The 16,175-nt window shown below is 39.5% G+C and overlaps 2 protein-coding genes across 7 annotated transcripts in view; both read left to right on the top strand.

Annotated features, from left to right (window-relative positions):
• Positions 1-6,580, top strand: part of LOC132097017 (uncharacterized) — a 43,701-nt gene extending 37,121 nt beyond the window's left edge. Inside the window, exons 3-4 of the mRNA XM_059502678.1 lie at positions 5,326-6,363; positions 6,476-6,580. Coding sequence (XP_059358661.1) covers positions 5,326-6,363; positions 6,476-6,580 — 1,143 coding nt within the window. The remainder of the gene's footprint in view (positions 1-5,325; positions 6,364-6,475) is intronic.
• Positions 6,581-6,899: 319 nt separating this feature from the next.
• The window catches only part of arhgef4 (Rho guanine nucleotide exchange factor (GEF) 4), a 33,409-nt gene continuing 24,133 nt past the window's right edge, over positions 6,900-16,175 (top strand). The window contains exons 1-4 of one of the 6 annotated variants that reach the window (XM_059502130.1): positions 6,900-10,596; positions 11,732-12,055; positions 12,436-12,565; positions 13,753-13,806. In XM_059502130.1, coding sequence (XP_059358113.1) covers positions 7,009-10,596; positions 11,732-12,055; positions 12,436-12,565; positions 13,753-13,806 — 4,096 coding nt within the window. In that variant the 5' untranslated portion in view covers positions 6,900-7,008. Of the gene's footprint in view, positions 10,597-11,198; positions 12,056-12,435; positions 12,566-13,752; positions 13,807-15,305; positions 15,723-16,175 lie in introns of those variants that run through there. The other 5 variants (XM_059502129.1, XM_059502131.1, XM_059502132.1 and 2 more) reach the window with 5 other exon arrangements.

The raw sequence follows: 16,175 nt of genomic DNA, 5'->3' as shown, positions 1-16,175 counted from the left end.
CACATTATTTTAGAAAGCTGAGTTATATTTCACTAGCCACACCCAGACCTGTTGAATAAAAAAAATCACTTATAGAATAGAACCGGTCTGACAAAGTGAAGCATGCTTAAAGAGCAACACATCATGCTGAGATCTAAAAAAATAAAAAAAACAACTGTGTACAGACGTATCAGTCTGGAAAGGGTTCTAAAGCCGTTTCTAAGGCTTCGGGACTCCAGCTAACCATGGTTAGAGCCATTATCCACAAATGGAGAACACTTGGAACAGTGTTGAATCTCCCCAGGAGTGGCTGGTCTACCAAAAATTACTCCAAGAGTGCAACAAAAACTCATCCAGGAGGACATAAAGAATTCCTAAAGAACTGCAGGCCTCACTTGCCTCGATTAAGGACAGTGTTCATGATTGAACAATAAGAAAGAGAATGGGCAAAAATGGCATCCATGGGAGATTTCCAAGGCAAAAGCCAATGCTGACCAAAAAGAACACAAAGGCTCGTCTCACAATTGTCAAAAAATATCTTGATTATCCCCAAGACTTTTGGGCAAATATTCTGTAGACTGATGAGACAAAAGTTTAACTTTATGGAAGGTGTGTGTCCCGTTACATCTGGTGTAAAACCAACACAACATTTCATAAAAAGAACATCATACAAAGAGTCAAACATGATGTTAGTAGTGTGATGGTCTGGGGCTGCTTTGCAGCTTCAGGACCTGGATGACTTGCCATAATTGATGGAACCATGAATTCTGAACTCTATCAGATAATCCTGAGGGAGAATGTCCGGCCGTCAGTTTGTGACCTCTAGCTCAAGCACACTTAGGTTATGCAGCAGGACAATTATCACAAACACACCAGTGAGTCCACCTCTAAATGTCTTAAAAAAAAAGTAAAAAAATAAATACATAAATATATTAAGGTTTTGAAGTGGCCAAGTCAACGTTTGGACTTAAATCCAACTGCGTTGAAAGACTCTTTGCCTGTTATCGTAAATGCTTGATTGCAATTGTTGCTTCAAATGGTGGCACAACCAGTTATTAGATTTAGGGGCAATTACTTCTTCACATAGTACCAGGCAGCTTTTTTTCTGTAATAAATGAAATAATGATTTACAAACTGCATTTTGTATTTACTTGCATTATCTTTGTGTAAAATAAAAGTTTTACATGAGGATCTGAATCTTTTAAGTTTGACAAATATTCAAAAAAAAAAAATGCAAAAGTGCAAAAACTACTACTACTACTCCAAAAACTTTTTTTATAGCAGCCTTTCATGGCATTCAAGGATATCTTACCAAAAAAGTCAGTAAAACACAATGTAAGATAAAGTAGACCTAGACCCAACAAGAACCAGACCCAACACTGACCCCTGTGGTACGCAGTGAGTGAAACTGGTTCAAATTGAACAAACTGTATTTTAATCACTTTAAATACGATGAAAATCAAAGAAGTACAACACAATAAAAGCCATCAATCTAATAATACTGAATGACAGTGTCGAATGTGTCACTAATGTCTAAAAGAATACATTTGATGGATTTGATGGCATATGACCTTCATTATGTTAAATCGGCTTCTGGTGCTCCTCGCCCTTAGAAATAAGAGCAACCCTCATGTGGGGCATGTGTAACTTACCCAAAATTATCACCTATTCTGAATATATTTAGTGGACAAATAACTTTCACTCAGAAATTGGTAATAAACTTCAAAATTATAATTTTTTTTTCAAGTAACGTTACATGTGAATTTTGAAGTAGACATCATCGCATGTGTGCAGATGTGTTTGTGTGTGTTTACCTCTCTGTGGTTGGCCTCTCTGATGGGATGAGCTCATGCTCATATTGGGATAGCAGCAGGATCCTGTGATTGCAGCACTTCAGTGTGGCAGAGTGATCTGATGCACCCTGTACTGTTCCTCCTGAACCTCAAACACCTCCTGACTTTAAAACCACCTTCCCCTGAAATCAAACCATTGCTCCTGAATCATCAGTCCTCATAAATCTAAACTGAGGAGGATTATAATGCCTGGAGAAAGACATTGTTAGCAATCTCAATGTTTTGGCTGATGTTTTTATTGTTGTATTCTAATGTACAATGCGTACATACTGTGAATAGATGCATAAATAAAACAATGACAAAGGGAGGATGTTGCTTCCAAAACTTTGTCAAAATCCAAAGCCAGTTTTCCCCTTTAATAATTATTCAAACACTGTTACATTGACACATGACTTTAACACTGCATGTGCAAGAGTAAACAGTATGTTGATGTTTTATTTGCATGTATTCAGGGTTAGAGGAAGCAGACACTCAGTCTGGACTGTTCCTGCACCCATGAGGAATGATGTAAGCAAAAGCACGTTGAGCTCACTGTGTATTCTCAGTGTATCTCATTAGCGAGCACTCTCTCTCTCTTTTATAGTGTTGTTCCAGTGACTTTTATAGGGATACTCCACCCCACAATTAAAATGTTGTCCTTAATCACTTAGCCCCATGTCATTCCAAACCCGTAAAAGCTTCGTTTGTCTTCGCAACACAATTTAAGATATTTTGGACGAAAACCGGGAGGCTTGTTACTTTCCCATTGCCTGCCAAGTAAAATACACTGTCAAGGTCCAGAAAAGTATGAAAGACATTGTCAGAATAGTCCATCTGCCATCAGCAAAAGGCTGTACGAAACATCTAGCCCAGGGGTGCCCAATCCTGCTCCTTGCGATAGACTGTCCTGCAAAGTTTAGCTCCAATCCTAATCAAACACACCTGAAGTAACTAATTAAGGTATTCAGGCTCACTTAAAAATTAAAGGCAGGTGTGTTTGATTAGGGTTGGAGGCAAACTTTGCAGGGTTGGGCACCCCTGATCTAGCCAATACAGCAGATGGTGGTGCAGCTTTTTTTGGTCCGACTAAATGACAATAAAGACTTCTATAAAAGATTTCTATTTCAAATAAATGCTGTTATTTCAAACTTCCTATTCAACAGAGTATCCAGAGAAATTATATCATGGTTTACACAAAAATATTAATTAGCACAACTGTTTTGACCGTTTATATAATAATACAATAATATTCGTTGACTACTACTAATACATGTTTTTGAGCACAAAGTCAGCATATTACAATAATTTCTGAAAGATTATGACATGCGACACTAAAGACTGGTGTGATGACTGCAGAAAATTTTGGCTTTGACAAAATAAAAGCAGTAAAAATGTCAATAATCACAGACTTTTAAATAGTGGTGTACTTGACTGAGAATTTCTGATGCTCAGTACTCTATATTTTGATCTCTAAAAAAGATTAGACATTATACTCAAGTAGCAGAAATGATGACTGGTCTCTTTAGCTCACTATCTGAGTTGAACATCTTTGCAAAATTGCTCAATCTTGCTGTTGAATTTGTGAACTTTGTGGTTCAAAATTGGTGGAGCTCTGGGATTTGCTCTGGGACTGCTTCAACTACATTCAGCTACATGGAGTACATTAATGTCTTTATTTTTTGAGAAATATTCTTAGATGGCTTTTGCTGTAATTTTCAGATTCTTCATGTTTCTAAATGCTTTGCTGGAAGAGAACTTTACAGATCATTGAATATTCATGACCTGTCATACATCATATGTCCATGAATTGTATGTAAGCTAGACAGTAACTTTACTGTAGTTTTGTAAAAGTCCTTTTCATTTTAATAGATCCTTTAGTTTTCTTGGATATACATGGGGTCGACAACTTTTTTGACATGAAGTTACTATATATAAATTGATGTGAAAAATATACCAAAGATCTGAAATTACCCCTATATATATTTAATTTTCTTGGTGAAAAAATATTAACCAAGCTGAAGGACTGTAAACATTTTTAACAGGCGTGACACCATGTAGTGGGTCAAGTGGCTATAAGTGTCATTAGCAGCATATACATGATCACGTGTGTTCTTTTTGGCTCTGTCTTTTCATTTTAACCTCATATGTCTACTGTATATACCGTATATTCATGCTTGAACACAAACCCAACCCTCCCATCCTCCTGCACAGCCTACGACGTAGTATTAAGATGTTAAGCCATTTAAAGAACTCAACTGTAATCAATTTGACAAAACAAGCTCTGGTTCCTGAATAGGGTCAGATGACGTTGTGTTGTTGGCTGAGGCCATTGCGGACAGGTTTTATTCTTTGCTAATGCTGAACCCCTATGTGCACTGTCACAGTTTGACACTGATATTTTGTTATTTGAGTATTTGGCTCTTTTTGATGCTTGTATGTTTACTCTAAGCTGGATGGCAGCACAAATGTCTGCTCTGGTGCAAGTTCCCATCCCTTTCCACATCCTGCTGACTAGGGCTGCACGATTAATCGCATGCGATTGTCATGCGTGTCTCGTCAGTAAAGCTGGTTCTGTGATTTGTACTAAATATCCATTACCTGCTTTCAAATGGAGCGGCATTTACTACACAGAGCCATAGTATGATTGAATGAATCGCATGCGGTTATGAATGCGATATTGCGTAGCTTGTAAGCGAACTACAGCTCTGTGTAGTTATTGCTGCTCCATTTGAAAGCAGGTGATGGACATTTACTGCTAATCACAGAACCGGCTTTACTGATGAGACACGCATGACAATGGCATGCGATTAATCGTGCAGCCCTACTACTGACTATGAGTGGAGCTCAAGGGGTCAAGTTTTTTCTCCTTAAGCATGGTCAGTTAGTCCCTAATGGTAGATTTTGTAACCACACTATCTGGCTACAAATGCATTTTTCTCTATTGACTGTGATATATTGTGTTTTTTACAGTATGTGCAGTCTGATGTATTGCTGTAATTTACTTTTTATTAGCTTTTTTGGTCAGTTGTCAATTTTTGTTCCCCTGTTGTTTGTGCTAATATGATGTTAATGGTTCATGCAGTCTGTTGTGCTCTCATGTGTTCGCTACATTTTCATCTGTTCATCATCATGTACAATTTTGTTTGTGGGAAAACGATTCCTTGAACAAATGAGCTAATGGATCAGATGCTTCATATAAGCAAATGCTTTCTAAAGAGCCTTGATTTGTAGCTGTATGAAGCAGGACATGGTTAAGTGACACATTAGTTCCAGGTGTGAGGGGAAAGAGTTCAAGAGTAATTGAATGATTATCATACCTCTGTGGGTACCTTCACAAACATATGTTCTTCTTTAGAGTTAAATCGATTGCAGACAAAAAAAAGAAGATTCAACAAATTGAGTAACATTTTTTAATTGCCTCAGATGTCAGTTATAAACTGTTTACTTTAAGAAAAATAAAGTCCTCTTTGTTAAGAACAGCAAAATAACTTACATACTATCTTTGTCCTTTTAGGCCCCAGCTTTAGAGGATTCTGGAAGTGAGGCAGCCTGTCTGGATGATGGGGAGTCTCCGCGGGAGGAGCATGGAGAGCAACGGGACCATCAGGAATGGTGTGAGCCAGTTTCTGAAGCAGCACAGGACACAAAAGAGGAATATTTTGACACACACTCACTGTACAGTGACACTTTCTCTGGCTTGAGTCATGAAACTGAGGACTGCTGCAGGACACCGCTCAACTCTGTGGGTCATCTGGACTCACACTCATCTTCGGTTAGAAGGAGAGATCCCTCTTCATCGAATCAGGCTGACATTCTCAGTAGAACAGAGGATAGAGAACAATTGCAAAAGCAGACTGAAAATATGGGGATCATGTACATGGCAGTTGATGGCACTGGAATGTCTGAAGCTAAGGGTGCTCCGGAATGTGAGGAGGTTTTCAGCAATTTTTCAGCGGGACCTGGAGTTGATTCTTCTTCAAGGAAGGACCAATCCTACATCGTAACACCCCTACTGGCATTAGAGAACGCTGTAGAACCACAAGCACTCGCAGAGCCATGTGCTAATGACTCATTATTGACCTTAACAGACTGTGATGGAGCCAAGTCTCAGTTTGCTGACACTTTTGAGGGAAGATCGAAATGGGATCAAATTAACAAAAATATCACAGACACTCAGTCAGGACACAATGAGCCACGCATACAGTTCATAACCTCAAGTGAGAAGAAATTACAGCAAAATGATATTCACAGTAGTAACACTGAAGTACAGTTGATTTCGAATGCATCTATTGCAAATATTAAAGATAACAAATGTTGTGAGCTGGATGTTGATGAAAATAAGATTAGTTTATCTGTATCACAGCATCTTTCTGTATATGAGTCTGTATCAGCTGAGAATCCTATTGAACAGGAATTTGAGGAGTCAACAAAACACAGCCAATCACAACCCTCATTAGAGCACAGCAAATCACAGCCCTCAATAGAGCACGGCAAATCACAGGCGTCAACAGAACATAACCAATCACAGGAACACAGTCAGTCACAGGATTCAGTAGAATGTAGGCAATCACAGAATTTAGTAGAAGACAGCCAATCACAAGACTCAGTAGAACATAGTCAGTCAAAGGATTTTGTAGAATGCAGTCAATCACTGTGTTCAGTAGAACATAGGCAATCACAAGACTCAACAGAACAAAGCCAGTCACAGAGTTCAGAAGACATGCCATCCCAAAATTTCATCAAACACAGCCAATCACAGACTCCAGTAAAACACACCAAATCACAGGATTCTGTAAAATGCAGTCAATCACAGAATTCAGTAGAACACAACCAATCACAGGACTCAGTAGAACACAACCAGTCACAGAGCTCAGTAGAAGACATGCTATCCCAAAATTTCATCAAACACAGCCAATCACAGACTCCAGTAGAACACACCAAATCACAGGATTCTGTAAAATGCAGTCAATCACAGAATTCAGTAGAACACAGCCAATCACAAACTTCAGTGGAACACAGCCAATCACAAACTTCAGTGGAACACAGCCAATCACAAACTTCAGTGGAACACAGCCAATCTCAAACTTCAGTGGAACACAGCCAATCACAAACTTCAGTGGAACACAGCCAATCACAAACTTCAGTGGAACACAGCCAATCTCAAACTTCAGTGGAACACAGCCAATCACAAACTTCAATGGAACACAGCCAATCACAGGTTGATTCCATTAAGGCAAATTCTATGAACACCCAGTGGACTGTGACAGTGACTGAGTCAGACTCTGGTTTAATTTCAAACACAGCGGCTCTTTATGAAAGGGGACAATTAAAACAGGACTGTGTGGACGTATGCATAAATTGTGAAGTCAGTCAATCATTGAAAACATCTGGAAGGCTTTCATTATACGATAGTGACAAAGAACTCGATTTGAACTTCGAAAAGAATAACAGTCTAAATTTTAAAAAGCAGAATTTAAATGACACCCCACCTGTTGTTTCTGAATGCGAGTCTTTTGCAGCTGAGAGAATTTTCTCAAATGTGCCTAATACAACTTCTGCTGGAGTGTCAGATTCCCTGAATCAGCATGTGATCAATGACCGGACTTCCCAACAATCAGATCTGCAGGCCAGACATCATTACGGTCAACATAATTTCCCAGTTTTACAAATGCACACTGAAAAAAAAGATTACTCAGATAGTAGTTTTCACATGGACAGTCATTGCTTAGAGGACATTGTTTCAGGGGGACATAAGCCTGAGGCAGATTTTTATGAAACTAGCATAATTAACTGTAACACACAGGGTGAATTCACTGAAGCACAAGTGTATGTTAACAGTAAAACATTTGAAACCAATGATGGTGACGTTTTAGAAGGAACAATGAAGAATAGCAATACACATCACATTATTAAAGGGTACCAGAAAGAATGCACAATAGTTCCCTCGATAGAACAGTCAGTAATTTACTCTGATAGTTCGGGATGCATAGAATACACTAGGCCTAAGTCACCAAGTGTCGTGTGTCCTGACATTAAGACAGCTGAATCTGAAGGGTGTCCTGTAGACAGTCCTGTCGAATCTCTGGCTAGTCTGTTCGAGATTTCGTATGACAAATCTCAAGTTAGCCCCACAGATGTTTGCCTTGAGCTCAGTGATGGCCTTCATATGAACTGTAAACAAGTAGCACATTGCGTTATAGAATATAAAGAGACCTCCAAACAATTTAATCGACCCGACACCCTGTCTGACAAACAAGCAAGACAAAACAAGTCAGTTGAAACAATTGAGCCATTTGTTGATATTTTGCCTAGTGCATGCACTGATCCGTTCACAAATACACAATCCCCTTTTGATTATTCCCAGCTGAACATTAGAAACAATGAATACAGCTCAGACACAAATAATAATATTAAAGCCATTAATTTTGAAGAGTGTGCCTCAGGTGAACAGATCTCTTTGCCTAATTCTTTGCAAAAATACAGCAGGTTTAGTATAAATGCTGGATCTTTAGTCTCAAAAGGTGGTGATCGCAAAGACAATGCCATTCCTTTTCAGGCTACTCCCTTTAAAGTACCTGAAATGAGGTCTGCAATTGACAGAAAAGATAATGTTGCTAAACCTTCTGAATTCAACGAATTCAGCAGCCATAGAGATCCTATGCTAAAGCAGCTCTGTGATTGCTGTGGTGGAAAGGAGTGCCAGCTGCATTCGTCTGCAGTGGAAGGAGACCAGACAGCAGGAGGATTTCAGTTCAAGGGCACAGACGGCATCAGTCAGAACAGATCTGCAGTGTTGCAAACCTTGAGTCCCTCACACACAGATGACAAATGCAACACACATGGAGAGGTTAATGCAGACTCTACAAACTGTGAATTTTCACATATTGGCCATTTGCTTGCACACAAACATCCGGAGCCCGTCCAAGAGAAAAGCATATTACCACTGAGTGGCTCAGTTAAGGTCGATGATACTTATTCATTGGAAAACATGGAGAGAAAGCTTGAAACTTTCACGGCTAGCTCTCCTGAAAGCACTGATTCAATATGTGAAACTTCTGATCCTCTTTGTAAGCAATCTTTGCAACTGTGCAACTCTGAGATCGAAGGCGCATTTGTTACATGTTGCCGTATTTTACCCATCACTAATTTAGAGGCCATTTTAGAGTCAGACCGTTCACCAGAGAGCTCATTTGTGATCGAAAATGGACTGGGGGAGCAACAGGGAGGAAGTCCATCATCAGAAGGTGGATTTAGTGAGGAATGGAGCTCTTGTGATGACATCACAAACCGCCCACATGCGAACATTTCTGCCATGTGTACAAAAGCCAACATAGCCACTGTCATGAATGAACAATATGCTGGAGAAACAATTAGCTCTTTATCAAATGGTTTTGATAGCAGTGATGGTAATAGTGTTTCCAGTTTTGTGTCACAAGACCTTGACTCCAGTACCAACAGTGAAGAGACAGAGGACAGCACTCAGTCATCATCTAGTCTTCACAGTTTGGCAAGAAATAAGAGAACCCAGTCAGGAAAGGGATCTGTGTTTTCTGTTTTTTCTCGAATGCCCTCATTCCGCAAGATTAAACGAGAACACAAAGCCAATAGCAAGGTTGATCCAGAAATTAAGGAATCCAATGAGGATGGAGATGAACAGGGTGAGTTCAAAAGGTTACCTACACATAACAATTCCATCCCTTCACTGTACAAGAACTCTATTTCTCAAAGTACAGATCATCTTACAGACATTACAGAGTTTGTTGACAACTCCAATGATGATATTTTTGAAAAAGCTTTTGCTTTAAATATGCAGAATAGAGAGAAACATACACAATCCCAAAAATTGTATCAGCAGCACAAAGATGGAGATGCACTGAATTTTAGAGTGTCCGCAATGCCAGAGGGATTGCAACAAAAAAGAAGCAAGAGTACCGATAACTTAAACTTGCGCATGAAGCTGGCAATGGCTCACAAGTCTCTGTCTAGCCTGTTTGAGTCCAGATATCCTGAGAGGGACAATCAGGAGCAGATTGCACAGTCAGAAAACGAGGAGGTAAAAACCAAGCAGTCCTGGAGGAAGTCGAAACGGTCCAAGGAAGCAGAACTTTTCAAAAGAACTCTATCGGTTCCTGGGATGGTCCGTGACAAGTCCATACATCAGAGCCATATTGATTGTGCCTTCTGTGCTCCTCAGAACAGGTCCAGACTCAATAGCTCACCAGCTTCCCAAAAGAGTTTGAGGAACACGTGTCATTCTGATTCACAGAGTTTGAAATCTGGTCCTCAGGAACAGTCTGAAGACAGAAAATACATAGAAGGAGGTGAGCTGCCTTGTGCTTCTTACTTAGATTCTGACCAGATCTCAGAAGATGGCTTCGAGTCCAGTGTAGACGATAGGTCGCAATCACCCGTACACCCAACTGTTTTTGCACTTGCAAACCAGATGTCACCTACCTGGACCAGATCTTTAAGCTGTTTTGAGACCACTGATACACCAACGAGGCCCATGAGCCCTAAACCTCACAGTCCTGGCCTGGGCTGGACACAACGGAGAAGCTTCCGTTATCCCTCGAGATCTGTTGCATCCTCTCTCTGCTCGCTCAGTCAAGGAGTGAACACTGATGGTATCTCCGATCCACCTCAGAGACCGACGTCTCTGAAACCAAGGACAGCGCAACTCACAACAACCCACTCTTTTGATTCTGAATCCTTACTAGAGGACAGCAGTTCAGACAGCCAGTCTCAAAATAGCCTGAATTCAGCATCTCTGATCAACAAACCAGAGGTAAGTCAAAGTCAATTGAAGTTTATGATGTTAGGAGAGCATTAATGTGTCCTTTGAACATTTTGAACAGGATTGCTATGTGATTTTTAACTTTTTATATTTAGCTTTGCTGTTTGTATAATAAGTCTACTTAAGTTTGATTTTTCCCAAGGCTGTTCATACGTCAAAGCAAAAGTGGATTGTTAAGGTGCTTTCTGGAATTGATCTGGATTAGCTAGCATATTACAAGGGATGTTATATGTTTAAATCACAATATTTCTCAAAGGTAGTGCCATCTAGTGGCTAACAAGGAGCATTTATGATCACATTGTCTACCCTTTCAAAAAGTGTGGCCTACAGTGGAAAAAATATTTAATTATTTTTTTGTTCTCCTAAAGTAACACATAATTTTAAGGGTTGTTTTCATAGATTTAATCTTGAATATAAGTGCATTTTGCATTGGTAGATATTTTCCATTAAAAGTTAAGGGTTGGTAAGATTGTAAAATGTTTTTTGAAATAAGTATCTTAAACTCACTGCATTTATTTGATAAAAAATACAGTTCATACAGTGATATTGTGAAATATCATTACAATTTCTACTTTAAGGTATTTTAAAATGTAGTAATTTATTCATGTGATGGCAAAGCTCAATTTGTAGCAACCATTACTCCAGTCTTCAATTTCAGACGATCCTAGTAATTATTCTAATATGCAGATTTAGTGCTTATGAAATGTTTCTTATTATGGTCAGTGTTAAAAACATTTGGGCTGTTAATATTTTTGTAAAAACGATGATACATTGTTTTTCAGGATTCTTAGCAAAAAGAACACCATTTATATGAAAGAGAAATCATGTTTTTAAAGCATCTTTGCTGAATAAAAGTATTTTTTTTCCCTAAAAGGTCTTACTGACCCCAAACATTTGTTATTTTATGTACTAATCTGCAAGTGCAGACAAAATACACATGTATTAGGCATATATTCAACAGACTAATAATGTAAAAAAAATGCAGTGTAAATATCTTGCTAATGTTTACTTTTAAATTCTTAACGCTATTAAAAGTCAACATATGACAAAATTCATCCCTTAGTGGCAATCCATCGAAAGACATATACGTGTACTGTACAATAACCACCTAAATTTGCACTCAAAGCATGTACAGCACAGTACTGAGCCAGCCATCCAGTCAGAAGAGAGAAGACAACAGGGAAGTGCATGTGTGCTTCGGATGAAGTCCAGACAACAGGGTAAAGCTGCACCCAGACCCATCTCAGACCTCTACGGCTGGACCGTGTCTCTTCAGGGCATCAGGGAGGTGGCGCTTGATCTGGAGAGGAAGAGCAATTCGACTAAAATACGTCGGCGTTCATGCTCATATGAAACATTGACTGATGTGGAGAACATCCATAAAAAGAAGCTTAACATGCGGCGAAGTTTGCGTCAGCTTAGCACACCAACATCTCAGAAGCACGAGAAAGTAAGGAACTTTTCAAAATGGAGAACAGCCTGACCATCAGAATCTCCCACTGCACCCTTTCTTCTCTTCTTCTTCTTTCTTTCTGTTTTGTGCTCCTGGAGTCATTCCCTTGTAGTGCCTTTAGGATTTCCAGTTTTCTGTTCCGTTTCTTGTAATTTGCCTGAATGCACAAACATCTGGCTGAACACTTTCACCATTTACGATGCCTTTTAGAAATATCATTGAATTTGAGTAATTTAAAAGGATTAAAACAATTGTATTAATTTAGAGGTTTTCCTTAATACATGTATATAGTATGTAGAAGAGTTAAAAAGTACATATAGCAAATATTATTTACCTATTATTATTATTCATGATATATACTTTTATCTCATCCATAGGTGCGAGCTAGACTTTCCCTCACTTCTCCAGAGCAGTTCCCCTCTGTTCCTCTCAAAGACCACTTTTTCTCCCAGAGCACACCTGTTGGACTGGATTTTTTGGGCTGGCCTCACCGTGCATCATTTTCAGGTATGGAACATTGGCATTTAAACCTTCTATATATGCACCACAATCTTTTATTGTAGTACAAAGTACGTATATTGACTTCCTAAATCTTTCCCTTAAGTCTTGGTGTACTTTATTGTCCTCCAGGGGGCAATGGTTACCTTAATTTTGCAACCTTTGATAACCCTCTGAGAGTTGTTTATAGTTCTGTTTGTGACAGTCAAAGCCCAGAGACTCACAGACGTCTTTGATGCAAATTTATAGTCTTTCATCTTCAAACACTAACCCATTTGCGTTAAGATACCTGAGCATAAACCTGAGGAGTTCCTTGCTCAGCTGCAGTCACAAACAAACAGTACATCTGTGCTGAGAGATGAATTCCACCTACAGCGTGTGAATTCTTAAGAAGAAGCTGTATTCAGTCTTGTGTGCACGTAGCGGGAGCACAGAGGCTATCTTTGTGCAGTAATGCATGGAGCTCAAAGGCCCCCAGTGCTGATCCTCTCTCTTTCTGCCAAACAATCCTGCTGATTATTTCTCACCCACTCACTGGCACCAGGCCTTCTCTCGCTCGCTCTCTGAGTGTAGAGGTAGACCTGGCATGGGTTTATAACCCCTACTCTTACATATGCTCACATACGCACACTTTTAAAAGGAGACTTTGATTTAGGAAATTGAGTAGAGTGTCTCAATAGAAGTGTAAGCTACTATGAAATGGGCTTTGGCTGACCTTGAGTTGGCTGTTTTGTTTGCCTGCTGTTATGAGCATTATGTTTCTAAGATCATCATGAAACCCTGACTAAATCTGAGCCAGTTATACAATAAAGTGTGCATTTTCTTTTTCCAGAATCTCTGATCTGAACTGAAGTTCTTGATCTTTTTTTACTGTTGTTCTGTTTCATTTATATTCATATTCCTCCCACTGTTAATGTTTTATTGCTGTGACATGCTCTGTATTTTTCAAGACCTCTGTAAATGCCTTGCCTTATTCTTATTATATATGGATTCCTATGAGGAGAAAGAAACAATGACCTCATTTTGCCCCTTGCTGACATCATGCCCACTCTACGACCTTTCTGTACGCCGCATGACAAGCCAATGCAGCATTCCTATTGAGGTTATGCTAATGTAGAACTTGAGTCTTAGTTTGTAGTTTTGTTCAGGAGTGCTTCATGAGAGAAACTAACACCGATACATGCTTCTCTCCACAGAATTGAATCTCAGCACACCAGCACAAGAGGAACATGGACAGGTACCCCCTCTGGGTGAGTTTACTCCTTCTGAACCACAGTATGAGCTGGAAAATGCTTGGAGATATTGAAGGGACATTTAAACCTGTTTGTTTGACCTGTTTGCATCCGTGGCTGTTGGGTTGAACGTATTTTCTCAGCTTGTGCGTTTTTATGAATTCTAATATGGGGATTATATAGTGCTATTTTATTCTGCTGGCTAATAGTCCAATTGGATTTTTAAGTGTGTGTGATTTAAACTGGGGGTTTGATGTCATATTTGATCTCTGAATATGAAGATCTCCTTGCAATGATCTCTGAATATGAAGATCTCCTTGCAAGAGTGTCTTTTTTCTATAAATACAGCTATGTATTTGCTTCTCTTATAAATACTTTATATTTATAAGAGAAAAATAGTTACCATGATGTTGTTGTTATTTACAATGGTTGTGTCAATATTTTCTTTCTCTATATTAAATATTAAATATTATTATTTATAATAATATAATTCATATAATAATAAATGTTATAGTAAAATGTTTCATATTACTACTACTATTCATAATAATACTACTACTACTACTACTACTAATAATAAATGTAATAATACAAATAATAATAAATAATAATAGTAAAATATTACTGCTGCTACTTCTACTAATAATTATAATAATTGTGAGGGAACCTTTTCAAATAAATAAATAAACAAATAATAAATAATAGTGTTTATTATTATTTTTCCAATTTTCAGTGTTTTGCATTTGTATATTTAATTATATAATAATTTATGTACTTTAATACTACTACTACTTACAATAGTTACTATTTTCCAAATGTAATTTTTTTAAAATTAATTTTAGTTTTATTTTTTACTGAAGTTTTCCACCGATCCCCTTGGGGCCCCTGGGGATCCCCCGACCCAAGTTTTAAAAACCCTGATCTTAACCAGTGGCTGTTCTGACCTGTCATATGCAAGAATGTGAGGAATGATCCGCTGAGTTTTATCTTTGTTTCGGATCCAGCTCCCATGTTATGTAAAGTGTGGTCACAGCTGCAAAGTTTCGCGCAAATCAACATTCTCAAGTTTGAGTCTGATGAGGAAGGCTTCACACCAGCCACATTCTTTTCTATTCTTAGTTTCCAGAGATCCTGACCATTTCTGTGGAAATCACGTCCTTTGGTATCACATCAGCATACTGCGCAAGCATGCTTGGGCTTTTGTTGTGATAAATTGCAAACATTTTTTGTCTTGTCATTATTGTCATCTCAGCTAATTATGGGTTAAATCCTTAGAAGGTGTTTGCAGCTCTCAACATCGCTAGTGCTCTCTCCAGGCGCTGTCTTTTGGTTTACTAACAGCTTGGCTTTAACAGTGGAGGAAGGGAGCTCAAGGGGGGACTGGAGCGGAGGGGGAAGGCGGTCCGTTTCAGCGCCAGAATGAGCGTTTCGCATTGAGCAGTGTGAGTCGTATGAGTCCTCCTCCCCTTAAAGGATCCCCAGTGATGCCAGCCTGTGACTGTATGCGTGTACGAGAGAGAGAGAGAGAGAGAGAAGGCTGATTGTGTGTCTGGGCGTCTGTTTTGAGCTGTGAGCTCTTTGATACTGTGCATCCAAGAGTGAAAGTAAAAGAGCAGGAGAGCAAGTGAGGAATGACAGAGAAAGGCTGAGACTACGTTGCACACTCGAGTCTCGGAAACGCGCTTTGGACCCAACACCTGCCCAAGTGACACCACCCTTTTTCCTCTCGCTGTGCATCCACATGCGCACCCAGCACAGTGCCGGTGAGGTGGGCGTCCCGCTGGCAGGAGGTGGCTGCAGTGGTGGCAGCTCAGAGCAGTCACCAGGCTCCGACTCAGACTGTAGCCCTGCTCTAGGATTGGCCGGAGGGGTTAGAGCAGTGCGAGGGGTCATGTCCCATTACTGGAGTCTGGAGAGCCTTCACTCCACCAACGGTAAGACTCTCTCTCACCTTTGGAGCTCAAATGTTTTGAGCTGCGTTTCGAGCTTGACGTCAGTTGACACTCATGCAACGGGTGACGTTCTGCCTCTGTGAGGTTCTTGTGACAGCTCTTGTTCATTGTACTGCAGTCTTTCGGTCAATGTGATGGCATTGTCTTGAGCCCTTGATGGGCAAAAAGAGGTAGCTGAAAGAGCCACTGTCTCTATGCAAATGTAAACACATAGCGTAGCTGTCGCTAATGCGATTTGAGTGTCAAAGCAACAGGAGTTTGCCTTCCGACCAATCGACATGTATAGAAGCAACATGAGTTGGAAATTGAGGTGGTGATGTGGGAATCGAGATGCCTTGCTGTTGAATGAAGATGCCACTCTCTGTACCGTCTGCATCTTGCTTAGATTATTGCATTACTGTCACGGATGTCATCTATTGATCTATGTTCCTGCTG

The sequence above is a fragment of the Carassius carassius genome, chromosome 20 (genome assembly GCF_963082965.1).
Source record: "Carassius carassius chromosome 20, fCarCar2.1, whole genome shotgun sequence".
Lineage (NCBI taxonomy): Eukaryota > Metazoa > Chordata > Actinopteri > Cypriniformes > Cyprinidae > Carassius > Carassius carassius.
This window is presented reverse-complemented; position numbering and strand designations above follow the sequence as displayed.